We start from the raw sequence: 13,797 nt of genomic DNA on the forward strand, positions 1-13,797 counted from the left end.
TTTTACTCTAAACAACTTGATCTTGGTAAAATTCCAATAAAGAAATGAACAGGAGTGTAAGATAACTACTAAAAAAGATTTATCTGGGTAACCTATATTTATGTCATATTTTTCTGACAGATTCTGCTTCTCTTTAAGGAGAAGAATCTCTCTCCCCCCCACCCCCACCCCAGCTTCTCTGGCTTATAGTATTGATTTGTTCTCAACCTGTACGCTGCCTGCCTCACACATTAATGCGTAAGACAGCTGAGGGCTCATTGTTGGCATACACATTGCTACAGATCTTCTGGCTGTGACCTTCAGGTACTTCCTGCTCCTAACAAGGTCACTTAATCTAGAAGCCAAAAGGTTAGAAGCCCTAGCATTTCTTCCCAGCTTCAAATGACCGTTTATCCTGAAATGATTAATGACCAGGAGAGTTACAGTTTGTTTTGTGCAGTGGACATTGGACACAAGCAGGGTTTTTTTTATACCAACCTAAGGCCAAAGGTAACCAGATGACCAATCAGGGCCATAGTGGGTGTAATTCTACTTTTTGAGTTTTGAGCATGACAAGAAATTATAGAGTAGCTTTTGAAAAGGACATTTTGCGAATCGGCAATACAGGAAGCTTGTTTTTTTTTTAATTTTTAAAAAAAAAAAAATTCCTTAAAAGCCTAAAAAGTTTTGTCTATACCTCCAGATTCTCCACCCACCAGAACAACACAGACATCATCCATCTTTTTTGGAAGTCAGGACATCAGCAGAGACTGCAGTTTTCTCAAACCTCTGACTTCGACACCTGGAAACAAGACTCTACCAATAGGTGAGGCTCTTTTCAAGGATTGCAATGTTATCATTTTGCTAACTACCTTGTGAAGTTATTTTCCTTTTTCATGATGCTTCACCACAGTTTCATGTTACATTTCAGGCTGCATCTAGGCTTTGACACTAGCCTGAGGTTCGCTTAGCTACAGGTGGTTTTTATTTTACACAGTTCACCATAAGGCAGATGGGACTGCAGCTGACTATGGGGCCAAGATTAGCATCTGTCAAAACCTGCTTACATATACACACAAACACACATTTGCATGTGTGCACTCATACACGCTAATCAATATTGAAGGAAGGAATGCCGTAATGACTTTTTAAGGTCTTGCTATCCATTAGCCCCTTTATAAGGTTGTGATATTGACAGGCAAAGGCTACACGCACCAATCAATGTTTTAGCGTATTGCAAACACAGTGAATATGAGATTGGAAAATGGCCAATCCGGTCATTGGCCATTCATGTATAGGAAATCAATATGTCCCTGTTAGAACTGATTTATTATCATGTATTACCCAACCTGTCTAGAAACATGTAGCTGCAAAAACATTTTTGTGTACACTTGTTTTTTTTTGTTTGTTTGTTGTTTTTTAAATTCTTTCTTTATTTAGGATCATTGCATGTCCAACATACTGTCATTGCGGGTTACATTCTTTTACAGTCTAATCCATTCTTCTTTTTTTTTTTTATAGTGTGTACACTTGTTTATGTATTTTTTGGAGTAAGGAATGGCAATACTGGTTGGTTGGTTGGTCAACCACATTTGACTTAATGGCTGGCTTATCTTCATCAGAAAGTCATGAAGTATTGTACAGAAATGAATGTTGCTTCCTAGTAACGACTGTGTTTTCATTCATTTTCCTTCTTCCTTCGTCCATGTCTTGATACTAACAAACCAATGAAAGCCTCAGTGGTGTTTTGCTTTTTTTTAATAGTTTATGCTAACACTATACGTGAACAGTATGGCCATGGTTTAATAAACTTTTTATACATAGGACAGTTTCAGCTTTACTTTTTACTTTAAAGTTCGTATTTTAGCATGCTAATGCTTTTGGTTAAGATTGTGTCACGGTAACCATTGTGTACTGCCAACACTTCAGCATTATTTAAATGTGCAAGTTAGCATGCTAATGAGCATTTTGTCAAAACCCATTACTATGCTTGCATACAGCCGGACATACAATATCTGCTAGCATGATGGTAGTTAGAGTAGATAGTTGGTAGTAGATAGTTTCTTTATATCAAAGATGCTGACTTTTAAACATTGTCAATGTTAATAAGTGTATCAAAGCATTTATCTGTTTCTCCAGTACCCACAGCTCTGAGGGTGAGCATGCCAGCTAATGGTCTTGGTGTTGATGGACGTCCCCCTTTACTGAGCCCTTCCCAGGTCTCTTTAGGGCCTCAGGGTCCAGGGTATCGCAGTGCTGACCTAGGAGGAAGTCCTGGTGACTATTTTTTTGCATAAATAAATAAAAACTAAATGTGTTTTTCTTTTTTTTACCATAGCATTATATAAAAATCCCTTCTAATCTGCTAATCTGTGCTGACTTGTTCTTTGTGTGTGTTTCTGATTTTCAGTATCCTCTGCTATGAACTCGGGACCTCCAAAGAAACGCCATCGGAGCTGGCATCCTGGCTCATCGGTGCCTGTGCCACCGAAAGCTGTCCCTGTGCCAGCCATTCGACCAATAGTTTGTTCTCCAGGTCCGTATCTGAAATATAAAGGAGAGCTCTTTGAGCTATTATGTATTCTTCTACATGAGTCACAGTGATAAAGGATGCAGGTTGACCTCCTATGTCAGATGTCAGGTGTTTTCTTCTTGGTTTATTTCCCTGTGTGTGTGTGTGTGTGTGTGTGTGTGTGTGTGTGTGTGTGTGTGTGTGTGTGTGTGTGTGTGTGTGTGTGTGTGTGTGTGTGTAAGCATGTGTGTGTAGAGTATAGATTGTGTTGCTGTAAACCTCTCTCTCTGGTTTAGACATGAGTGTGCCTGACATCCCTGATGTTGTCTTGTTGTTCGGGCTGATTCACTCAGTGTCTCCATGGAGATAGAGCCAGAGTGTTTGTGGACAAAATGATGATAAAAATTGTTTGATTGAGGAGGATTTCCTGGGCATCATGTAATGGTGGTTATTTATATACCACTGTCATTTAAAAAAAAACCTCTCTTACCTGATTGTTTAGAACTAATAACAGCAGCCAAAAAAGGTCTATTGTATTTGATGAATGTAATACACTTACTGTATGCCCGTATGTTTAAACATAACTTAGCTGGAGTTTACTAATCCTAGTACTGACATGGTAATTATTTCCCTCCAGGCTCGGTTTTAGCAGGGTCCTCCTCTCCACAGCCAGCAGTAGCAGGAGTCATTCAGCCCCAGCCTATCACAGCTGGAGAAACGGTCATTGTCCCCAACAATCTGCTGAATTTGTCGGGAGTTCGGCCTGTCATCCTAATCGGTACAAACTTTACAAACTCATTTTCGGCTCGACAATACCAAATGCAAATGTTGACTGTTTAAATAGGCCAACTTTATTTTTAGAACACTGCAGGCCCAAAAGCAATAAATTGTGATTGATTTCCTGCTTGGAATTTTTTTTTCTTTTGTATTAGCTTGCAACAAGTCATACAAGTTTTCACAGCAAGATGCCTCATGTTGCTAAGTTGATAAAATATCACTTTATGTTAAAACATTTCTAGCTACTTTATGTTTAAGTTCGATTCATGCTGATGTTTCATTTCAGGGCACGGCACTTTACCTTACTTCTATGGGAATGTTGGGGACATAGTGGTGAGCCCCCTGCTGGTCAGCTGTTATAAGAGTAGCCAGCTGAAAGAGAGAACCCTGGAGACATTGGGCCTCAACAGCAGCCAACTTCTCTGTGTGGAGACAATGATCCTCCTCACTTTGCAGTATCTTGCACGTTTAGGTAAGCAAGAAAAACAAACTCACATACGGAAAACAGTCTTTCTATTACTTGTATTTCTTCTGCATGTTGAATGTGAGCTGTTATCAAAAACAGAGGGTGGTGTTTTTAACTGAAACTGGCAAAACAAACATCACATATTTGCATACTGTTTTAAATTAAAGTTTAGATTTTTGGTTCAGATTTTCTTATGTGATTTATTTATTTATTTTTCTCAGGTATAGAGCAGATTCCCCTGCGGGAGGAGCTGGAGCAGATTGTTCTGAAGGCGATGCTGTGTTGCCCAGGGGGTCCAGCTATCTCCCCCTCACAGTTGCCCTGGTTGGCTCGGCTTGAAGCCAGCGTTTCTGGGGGCAGCGTTCAAGTTGTGGTCACCCACAACTCTTTGGGAGAGGGCATCTCCGAGTCACTCCGCTCTCTCAGTGAGGGTCCCCTCCAACAGCAGCGCCTACCCACCTATGTTGTCATCATATGTGCCTCCAAAGCGGGTGGAAACGAGTTCTGTGTGCTTGTTTTGGGTGAGTTCTGCAACAGACCTGAAGTAAATGTACCTGATGATTCTCTGATCTGTCTGTGCACATTATGAAACTATTCTATATTTATGTGTTGGAAACAGGGAAGTACCAGGCGCGGGCCTTAGCTGAAGGCATGCTCACCACCAATGAGTTTCTAAAGGAGATCAGCTACGAACTCATCACAGGAAAAGTCAGCATCTTGGCTTCTCACTTTAAGACCACATCATTGGGTGAGAGCTCTTTTCTTCAAATATGTGCAAAGTCGTTCCTTTTAAAGATTTCAAAGTTGTTACGTCTTTGTCTGAAAGATTAACTGAATGTCAGCCATCCATGTCACATTTAGAGTACAGGATTTCTGTTAGCCAAAGTAAACACTCATTGGTGACCTTTTTTTTTTTTTTTTATCAGCTGTAATAGAATAATAAACATGATCGTACATCAAGTTGTGTCACTATCTGATAGGTTGCCATCTTTAAATAGTTATTTAGTCGGGGCAACTCTGTACCTGACAAATAGGACCTGTCGTATTGCTTAGTATACATTTTGTAATGTGAAACTTGTTGTTATATGGTGAAAAAAGTTGTGCAATTGTTCTCATAATTGTGTCTATCAAGGCCTAATTAGATATTAACATTTATTTAATTTAGGGGATTTTGTTGACTTTCTTTACTGGTGCAAAAGAGTATTCATGAGCCCATATTAACAATTTAACTTCATGGGCCATGACACTGATATTTTGTCTTAAAATATACTGAAGGACAACAGGGACTCAAAACATTTTGTTACACATCAAAGATAATCGGTTTAATGACTGGATTTTACTGTCTGTGTTGTACGTCGACTGCACTCAGCTGTGCTGCAGCCGTTTGTTTATCTGCCTCCGTGTCTGTGTGTAACGCTGGTGTCTGCTTGTTTTTCTAGGGGACAATCTAGACAAGCAGCTGGTGCGATACCAGCGCCGGCGGAAGGGACAGGTCATTCAGCCCTTCCAAGGCGATGTCACTGACTACATTCACTCCCAGGAGGCTGCCAGCATGTCACCACCTTCAGGCAGAGGTTAGACTGCTCCCCAATGTGCTCCCTGTATAAAGTGACCTGTCAGGACCTACATTATTTACCAGCCAAAACAATCCATAGAACTTAAGAGAATGCTGCAATCAATATGTTGCTGTTCCATTTGGTGATTTATCTTTAATCCAAGTATGACAGGAATCCTAGTCACCTTGATGTCAGACCAGATCCACTGTCCAGTTATCTTTGTTTATCATAAATATGAAGATGTCGGTTTAAATGTTCTGCAAACAGCAATAAATGAGAACATATTTTTTATTGATAACAATATTTTCAACATTTTGACAGTCCGTATTACTTGTGGCATTTCTTGTTTTGTTGCACGTTTTGTTGACAATTGCTTTGATTCATATGGTCTTCCGATTTTCCAACAGCAGATCTGCTGAGTAAGGTCTTTCAGATCTATCCCACCCAGCTCAGGGTTGCTCGCAGCCTCCTCTCCCAAGTCTGCTCCATCGCTGACTCAGGAACGCAGAATCTCGACTTGGGACGTTTTTGCAAAGTGGACTTTTTGGTTTTGGTTCCTCCATCTCACATTCTGGTGCACCAGACAGCTCAGCGCATCCAACAATCAGGTTTGTTTTGAGGAAGAGTTCTTCACTTACTTTGGTCTTAAACTTATTGTGCCATACAGTACAGTTCAAGCAGTGCTCTGGCTACAACATTACTTTAAAATTAACTTCTTTTTTTTCTGATCTTCTTAGGGGTGCTTGTGGACCTAGGAATCGAAGAAGCCTCCTCAGCTGGCCAGAAATCAGACAAGTACGTGGTGCGTCTGGATGGTGACGTTCACACCAAGATGGAGTCCTTCATGAAGAAAGTCAAACAGAACCCTTACACTCTGTTCGTACTCATTCACGACAACTCACACGTCGACCTCACAAGGTATGCAGAAAGAAAGGAAGCTGCTCTACAACCTTGTGAGAACTGACTTTCTTTTGCTTTGCTGATTCTCTAATGCTCTTTGTGAAAAGATAAGTGTGTTATGGCTGCAAGTCCAGCTTTGCACTTTTTATGTACAGATAAAGTGGGGAGAGGAGAACGGCTACAAAGCAAGTAAAAAACAAATAAAGCGTACAGTATCTATGAACTTGAGATATCTGAATTACAGCTTACAGAGTTTTATTTTCTTGACTTGTCTTTGTTATTTACTCTATTATTTGTTTGTCATGGATATCTGGCCTTTATTTTTCTAAAATTGTTGCATGCAATGATCATCTGTTTTGTTTTGTTTTTACAAATAAACTGCTGTATCCCTGCCAAAAACATAAGATAGAACAGTTCCTGTTTCCAGGATATATTTTTTTAGAAACAGAATACTGTGTAGTCATCTCAGAACTGAGCCTGAGTAGTTTATAATGCAATTAAAAGCAATGGTATCATTTCTGAAGGAATCTAAAATGAAAATAACCCAATAACCTTTTCCCTTTGTAGTGCTCTGTCGGGCTCTGTGTGCCACGGGGAGCTGCAGGGTTTAGCTGACCGGGTGGTGAACTGCCAGGAAGTCCTGGATGCCATGAACCTCCTGGTCCTGCAGGTCAGCTGCTTCCCACACACGCTGCAGACCTGCCAGTCCCGCATCAGCCTTCACAATGAAGTTCACTGGCCGTCCAATGAAAGTCAGGTGAGAACAGTTATTGTAACACTAAAAGCTCCTCAAAAAGATTCTGACAATTATAAAAAAGGGTCATTTCTGTCATTCTGATACTGCATTTGTTGTGCTGTTGAAAATCAAAACACATACAGCATTACTGTAATTATCTTGATTTTCTTTTCTGAAAGTCACCCAGGATTTTAATTGTAAGATTGAGATATGTTGCCTATTTTGATTTTCCTGAGTCTATTTTGTAACAGCTGCGGTTCAGCTACTCCACCTGCTGGACTTAAACTGCACAGGACTCTTTCTGATTGAGGGTGCTGCTATCAAGTCAGCAAAGCAATATTTGGTCTGTTAATGTCAAGATGGGTTTGATTGGAATTCTATTGATCGACAGCTACTTAAAAAAAAGTTTTAGGGTTTTAGGTAACATTTAAAATATATTACACATAATCTCAGATATAAATTATTCTATTTTCCAGGATTAGTGGGTCAAAGGAGGGATATAATTCTTTGTTATTTCTAAAAAAAAACATGTATATATATTGTAAATAAATAAAATTGTTGTTTTTTTGCCTGTCAGTACTCAGTGCTGTGTTATTTTCTTCTTCCAGCAGGGGGAGCAGTCTGCCAATGAGTTAATCTACTTTGGCCTGAGGGACTACAGCAACTCTCTGCAGTGGGGCGTGGCCAGCCCCATCCTGCGCTGTGACGATGCCTTTGAGAAGATGGTCCACACTCTCCTGGAAAGGTCAGCATGGTGTCAGCACGGATTAGTGCATTTATTTTAATGCACAGTTTATGTTTATTAATAGTGAAGTCTCTGAATATTTGGAAAGGATGTGTCACTTTTGCACATTTGAAATTTTATTGAATTTCTAAGATATTTTTCATTGTCTCATGTGCAACTTTAATTTATGTTCAGTGTTAGATTTAGTGGTGGTATCTTGAGTGTGATTGTAGCTGGTGTTTTCTGTCTTCGATGATGTATTTACAAAATGTATAATTGAAGAAATCCATTCAAAAAATCATGCTACCTGCGGCCCCCAGACATCCGCACCTCCACAGCATGGTGATCCGTAGCTACCTGCTGATTCAGCAGTACACCGAGGCCATGATGGCGTTGACCTCCTCGCCTTCCCTGAGAGACCACATTACCCCAGAAACCCTGGCCATGGTGGAGGACTTAATCAATGCTCCGAGCAGAGAGGGCTCCCAGGGCCGGGGCCACATGCTACTGGTACGAGTCCCCTCGCTTCAGCTGGCCATGCTCGCCCGGGAGCGGCTGGAGGATGTGAGAGACAAACTGGGGCTCCAGCTTTGCTTTGCTGTGTTGCTGGGAAGCCCCGCCTCCGAACTTAACTTGCCCAAAAACTTCATCAACTGCCTCAGGGTGAGAATATCAAATTGATCTTTTTTGGTTTTATAGGCATATAAAAAATACCTGTTTGTTTATGTTTTAAGCAAGGAGAAGATTTATTTTCTACTTTTTCTTTTTTTAGGCTTTTAAGAATAATCTGGAACCTTGTGACCAAATAAAGTGTTTGAATTTAGTACAAAACTAGTAATCAATAAATGTGTTTTGTCTGATCACATTTGCAAATTCTTAAAAAAAAGCCTTTTTATGTCTTGTTTGATATCCAAAAGTCCAGTATCAGCCATACATGTATACTGATATAAAAAGTAACCTTTATTTAAAAAGTGTTTTCAACCACAAAGTGACCAATGGGTTCACAAGAAATAGAGAAAACCCTTCAGAAGCATGTACAAACATGCTTCACTAAAAATGGTCGTCTTGTAGGTGTGGAGAGGCTGTGAGAATGAAGACTGGGTGCCGCACACTTATGAAGATCTGGAGGGGCTGCCCTGCATCGTCATCCTGACAGGGAAGGACCCTCTTGGAGAGACTTTCCCCAGGTAGACTCATACATCATAATATCACTCCTCAAGTTCACATTTAGTCAGGACAGGTTTTCATGGAAAGCGTGGGACATTTCCTTGAACGCTCATCTCAAATGTATCTTGGTTGGCTCTTCAGTCGTCTCAGGTTCCTCCTCCTAGTGTTGTTTTACATGTCTGCATTTACGCAGTGTGTTGTCTTCTCTACAGGAGGGTCAACTTACATTTTTGTCCCGCCCTCAGTCCTTTGTCAGATCTCAGTCCTGTATCTGTGTTGCGTAACATCAGTTACCCATCTTAGAGTTACGGCCCTTCTGTTAAGACATGTTTTAATTATCATTCAAACAAATAACAAAAAGGTCATTTTGGCTCAAAGGGCATTTTCAAATATGAGATCACTTTGAAAGCCTTAAAATAAATATTTATTAAAGGGAATTCAAATCTGATGTTTTTTCACACTTTTATCCTTCCAGGTCTTTGAAATACAGCGACCTGCGTCTGATAGACTCCAGCTACCTGACTCGTACTGCCTTGGAGCAGGAGGTTGGTCTTGCCTGTACCCATGTGTCCACGAGTGTCATCCAGGAGCACAAGAAGGACGTGGTCACTCGGGAATCAGACGGAGAGAGGGCCGCCACCAGTTTAAATGATGGAGATGAGCTTGAAAGACCTCAGAGCAACAGCAGCGCAGTAACCCGAACCTCTGGTAAATCCGGATGACTCTCAGGATTGATTATTCAAAAATCACATCTCTTATTTTTCAAGTTTAATTAACATTGCACTCTTTTTTATTATTCCTCTTTGGCTCTTTGGCAGAGAACGGTGTCAGTTCATCTGATGTTGCAGACTCTTCTCAGAAGCCTTCAACCTCCACCTTCCAACCTGAAGGCGCCATTAGCTCAGACATGGGGTCAACTCAAGGCATCAAGCAGGAATGTGACTCCATGGGAAGCCAACTCTCCTCCAACCCATCCCAAACCTCTAAGGCACCACCGTCTCTTTGCTCCAGTTCCTCTTCATCCTCCTCCTCCCCTTCCCCATCTTCTTCATCGACCCAGAGGCCCAGCCAGTCCACGCAGTGTGGTCGTGACCCGAAACCTGTCAGGGTTTCACCGCGGACAGTCATCATGTCCCGGGCAGCTTACAACCTGCTGTCAGGGGAATCAGGGAGTCAGCTGAGCTCCTTCTCTCTGCTGCCTCATGCAGACGTGGCCTGGAGCAGCCCGCTGAGGCCCCTTATCACCCACAACCTGCAGGGGGCAGAGCAAAGCATGTACTACCGTCAGTGGACCATTGCCCGGCAGCATCATGCCGACTACGAGGCTCCACTTGGGCCACATCCACGGCGCCTGCTGCTCAGTGGACCGCCACAGGTACCAAAAACACGACTTCTGCTTCCAGTTTGCCTGCATTGCAAAACTTTAAGCATTTTCAATAAAATCAATTTGCATAACTTTAAGCAATTAAAGTGTTATTCTAATAACACAGAGGGGATTTTTTTTCCCCCATTGCTAGGTGGGAAAAACTGGCGCCTATCTGCAGTTTCTCCGGATCCTGTTTCGAATGCTCATTAGACTGCTGGAGGTGGATGTGTATGATGAGGAAGAAGAGGAGGAGGAAGAAGGTGAAGATCATTCATTGGAAACTGCGATTCATAGACAGCATTAGATATTTGATGTCCTTTCAGTTATTTGACTCTGATTTCACATGTTCGTGTTCTTTTAATCTTCAGAAACCTCCGAGGTTACTACACCTGTAAATAACCAGTTGCCTGACATTGAGGAAGTTCAAAAGTTGCCCTTTGACCCCTACCCCCGGGACCCTAAGTTCAGGAAGGCCAGCCCTGTTTACACTGAAAGGATGCCAAAGGTCTTAAAAGGTCAGTAGAAGTATTCAAACATACAGCAGAGACTCTGAAAGTAAAGGTGAGACTAATTGCTTGAGTCATACATTTATTGAATCACTGATGCCAAATATCGCATTTGATTTGATCATATCATATCAAGAGATACCCTGTGATTCCCACATCCTTTCTGACGTGCACCTTTAATCTGACATCGGTCGCAAATTGAGTATCACTTAAGCAAACTTATTTTAAAGGCGCGTTAACTCTTCTGATTTTGACTCTCTGCAGATTTAAAGCAGGAAGGAGAGAGCCCAACAGTGACCAAACGAGACACCAAGTCCATACGCCTGAGCAAGTTTGCGGCCCACAACGCCTTTCATCACTGTGAACAGTGTCAGCACTACTGTGAAGCCGGCCCTGCCACACAGGTGAGAGCAGTTTACAAGCTCACGTCAAACGCTCTGCGAGGCTTTTTCAGGCTCCATTTAAACATCCACGGAGCTGCTGCATTAGTATAACCTGTCAAAATACTTTGACAGCTTGAGAGCGTTTAACTTTTCTGCGCTCACGCTCACAGTAATGGGTGGTGTGTCCGTGTTAATAATGCATGTGTGTGTGTGTCTGTGTCATAGCTATCAGAGTGCACCTTCCATGCCTTCACATTCTGCTCGTCCATGCTGGGCGACGAGGTCCAGGTCCAATTTGTCATTCCTAAAGCCAAGGAGCAGCACTTTGTGTTCAGTCAGCAGGGCAGCCACCTGGAGAGCATGCAGCTGCCTCTGGTCTCCACGAAGGTACGTTTACTGATAAAAAAGAAATGTTGTGTGTGCATATACGTCTACATGAATGTCTTTTTTTTCTGTTAATAACCATTTGTCTTCCTTCGTCCGTCTCCAGGACCCTGATCTGTTAAAGAGTCCAATCTTCACCCCGACTACAGGACGTCAAGAACACGGCTTGCTCAACATTTTCCACGCCATGGAGGGCGTGGCTCACCTGCACATTCTGGTGGTCAAGCAGTTCGAGATGCCTCACTACAGGAAGTACTGGCCCAACCATATTCTGCTCGTCCTGCCGGCTATGTTCAACAGCGCAGGAGTTGGTGAGCAGCTAATCTGTCTTACTATCCGAGATGCCTCTTCTCAAATGTGTCTCAATTGTCCCAACCTATTCCCTTCCAACGTGAGTACAGATTGTTCAATTTGACCTAAAACAACCACTCTATGCCTATGGGATCATTGGAAAGGTGCTATAATTATATATAAATTATACATAAAGTGTCTGTAATCAAATATAAAATAAATTCTCCCATTTATTTCACTGATTGGGTGCCATGTGTTTTTCTAAATCACTGCTTCTCATTGATAAGAAAGACACAAAACAACCTACAAGGTATTATTTTTGCTTATGTGAAATATTTTGATTCCTGCATTATTCAAAAACGTTTTATAGGTAGTTACTGCCACCATCATTACCCACACACACATGTCTCCATAGCACTCCTGCATGAGGGATTCATCATGGTGACAGAGCCACCATGTCATAATGCCATCACAGTCAGGCAGGTGTGTGTGTGCAGTAGGAAGAAGGTTAAATGTCTTAACCAAATGCAGAGAGCTACTTTGCATCTTATTTGTAAGTAAGCCAATCAGGTGTGAGGCCCGTCTGTAATGAGATTAACTTAAATCAATTGTTGTTAACTAGAAATCAGCAGGATGGAGTGAGTACAGGACTCTGTTTAAATTTGAGCCAGCTTTATGTCAGCGAGACACAGAGCATCAGTCTTCTCGTTTCCGTTCAGCGTCAATGGAGATGTTTTCGTGCAAACAAACACAAAGTTCTGCCTTTAAATTTGACTTTCATTGTTTTCTTCCTTCTGCAGGACTGTATGTTGATGGTTATCAGTACACGTAGATGAAAAGAAACACTTGTGCTCTTGTGTGTTAAAGGTGCTGCACGCTTTATGATCAAAGAGCTTTCCTACCATAACCTGGAACTGGAGAGAAACCGTCTCGAAGAGCAGGGTGTCAAGAGACAAGATGTATGGCCTTTTATTGTCATGATGGATGACACCTGTGTGCTGTGGAACGCCCACCAGCCAGCAGACAGCAGGTGGTTATTGTTTTCCATTTATAACATTTGCTAAAGGAGTATTTGACTGTTTATTCCCACTGGCTGTGTTTAACTTTCAGGTTTTTGTTACATTTAAAAACCCTCGGGTGCTTGTTAAAAAGTTTGTATTATTTCACAAGTCGCCTAAATGAGAATGTTTCTCTTCCTCTCAGTGAGACATCAGATGGAGGCTCGACCCTCGCCAGCGTGTCTCTGAAGAGGGTTCTTCAGCACATGGAATCCACCCCGAAGATCTCCTTGTACGCCATGTGTGGGGCACGCAAGTGGAGCAGCAGCTTGGCTCGCAAGTCTCCGAGCAAACCCTTCAGCCGGTGTCACCTTCACGACTTCGTCATGCTCAATGTGGACCTGACGCAGAATGTCCAGTATGACCTGAACAGGTAAGTCAACTGGTGTCTCAGTCGTACACTCATTTTGTGATTTGCGCAATGTTCTCATAGTCTGTGCTGTGCCGCTGCCATGTGCAGGTACAGCTGCGAGGAGGTGGACTTTAACCTGAGGGTGAACAGCAGTGGGCTGCTGCTGTGTCGCTTCAACAACTTTAGTCTCATGAAGAAACACATTCCAGTCGGGGGAAACAAAGACTTCCTGGTAAAACCTAAACTTATGGTGGGTGTTGTGATCTTTCCATAGATACACATTATTTAACTGTGTTTCAAGCGGCATCATTTTGTCTACTTTGTGCATGAAGCAGCATCTAACATTGTGTACTGATTTTCTTCTCTCTCTCCAGGAAATAGAAAACCCCGCCCCCATCATCCCGTCACAGTATGTCTGCGCCCCAGACAGCGAGCAGACCCTCCTGGAAGCTCCAGCCCAGTTCCTCCTTGAAAAGTTCCTGCAAAGCTGCAGCCACAGACTGTTTCCAAAGGCTGTTAACAACAGAAACAACCCAGTTCTGTCCATCGACAGCTACCTTAACGTCAGCCCAGAGGTAAGAGATCCCCGGAGATTGCAGTTGCACGCAGACAAGGAGCTAATCAACATCATACCGTCACA

General features: G+C 42.2%; 1 protein-coding gene across 2 annotated transcripts in view; it reads left to right on the plus strand.

Annotated features, from left to right (window-relative positions):
- The window catches only part of greb1l (GREB1 like retinoic acid receptor coactivator), a 42,555-nt gene that overhangs the window by 25,328 nt on the left and 3,430 nt on the right, over positions 1–13,797 (plus strand). For both annotated transcript variants that reach the window (XM_079347869.1, XM_079347870.1), the window contains 25 exons: positions 683–805; positions 2,119–2,256; positions 2,390–2,515; positions 3,129–3,269; positions 3,555–3,740; positions 3,956–4,255; positions 4,354–4,482; positions 5,174–5,308; positions 5,698–5,898; positions 6,028–6,208; positions 6,758–6,947; positions 7,535–7,671; positions 7,971–8,313; positions 8,722–8,837; positions 9,293–9,525; positions 9,636–10,192; positions 10,335–10,443; positions 10,552–10,698; positions 10,954–11,093; positions 11,298–11,459; positions 11,563–11,767; positions 12,615–12,777; positions 12,951–13,178; positions 13,266–13,407; positions 13,532–13,732. In XM_079347869.1, the coding sequence (XP_079203995.1) occupies positions 683–805; positions 2,119–2,256; positions 2,390–2,515; positions 3,129–3,269; positions 3,555–3,740; positions 3,956–4,255; positions 4,354–4,482; positions 5,174–5,308; positions 5,698–5,898; positions 6,028–6,208; positions 6,758–6,947; positions 7,535–7,671; positions 7,971–8,313; positions 8,722–8,837; positions 9,293–9,525; positions 9,636–10,192; positions 10,335–10,443; positions 10,552–10,698; positions 10,954–11,093; positions 11,298–11,459; positions 11,563–11,767; positions 12,615–12,777; positions 12,951–13,178; positions 13,266–13,407; positions 13,532–13,732 (4,733 nt within the window). The remainder of the gene's footprint in view (positions 1–682; positions 806–2,118; positions 2,257–2,389; positions 2,516–3,128; positions 3,270–3,554; positions 3,741–3,955; positions 4,256–4,353; positions 4,483–5,173; positions 5,309–5,697; positions 5,899–6,027; positions 6,209–6,757; positions 6,948–7,534; positions 7,672–7,970; positions 8,314–8,721; positions 8,838–9,292; positions 9,526–9,635; positions 10,193–10,334; positions 10,444–10,551; positions 10,699–10,953; positions 11,094–11,297; positions 11,460–11,562; positions 11,768–12,614; positions 12,778–12,950; positions 13,179–13,265; positions 13,408–13,531; positions 13,733–13,797) is intronic.

The sequence above is a fragment of the Symphodus melops genome, assembly GCF_947650265.1.
Source record: "Symphodus melops genome assembly, chromosome: 7".
NCBI lineage: Eukaryota > Metazoa > Chordata > Actinopteri > Labriformes > Labridae > Symphodus > Symphodus melops.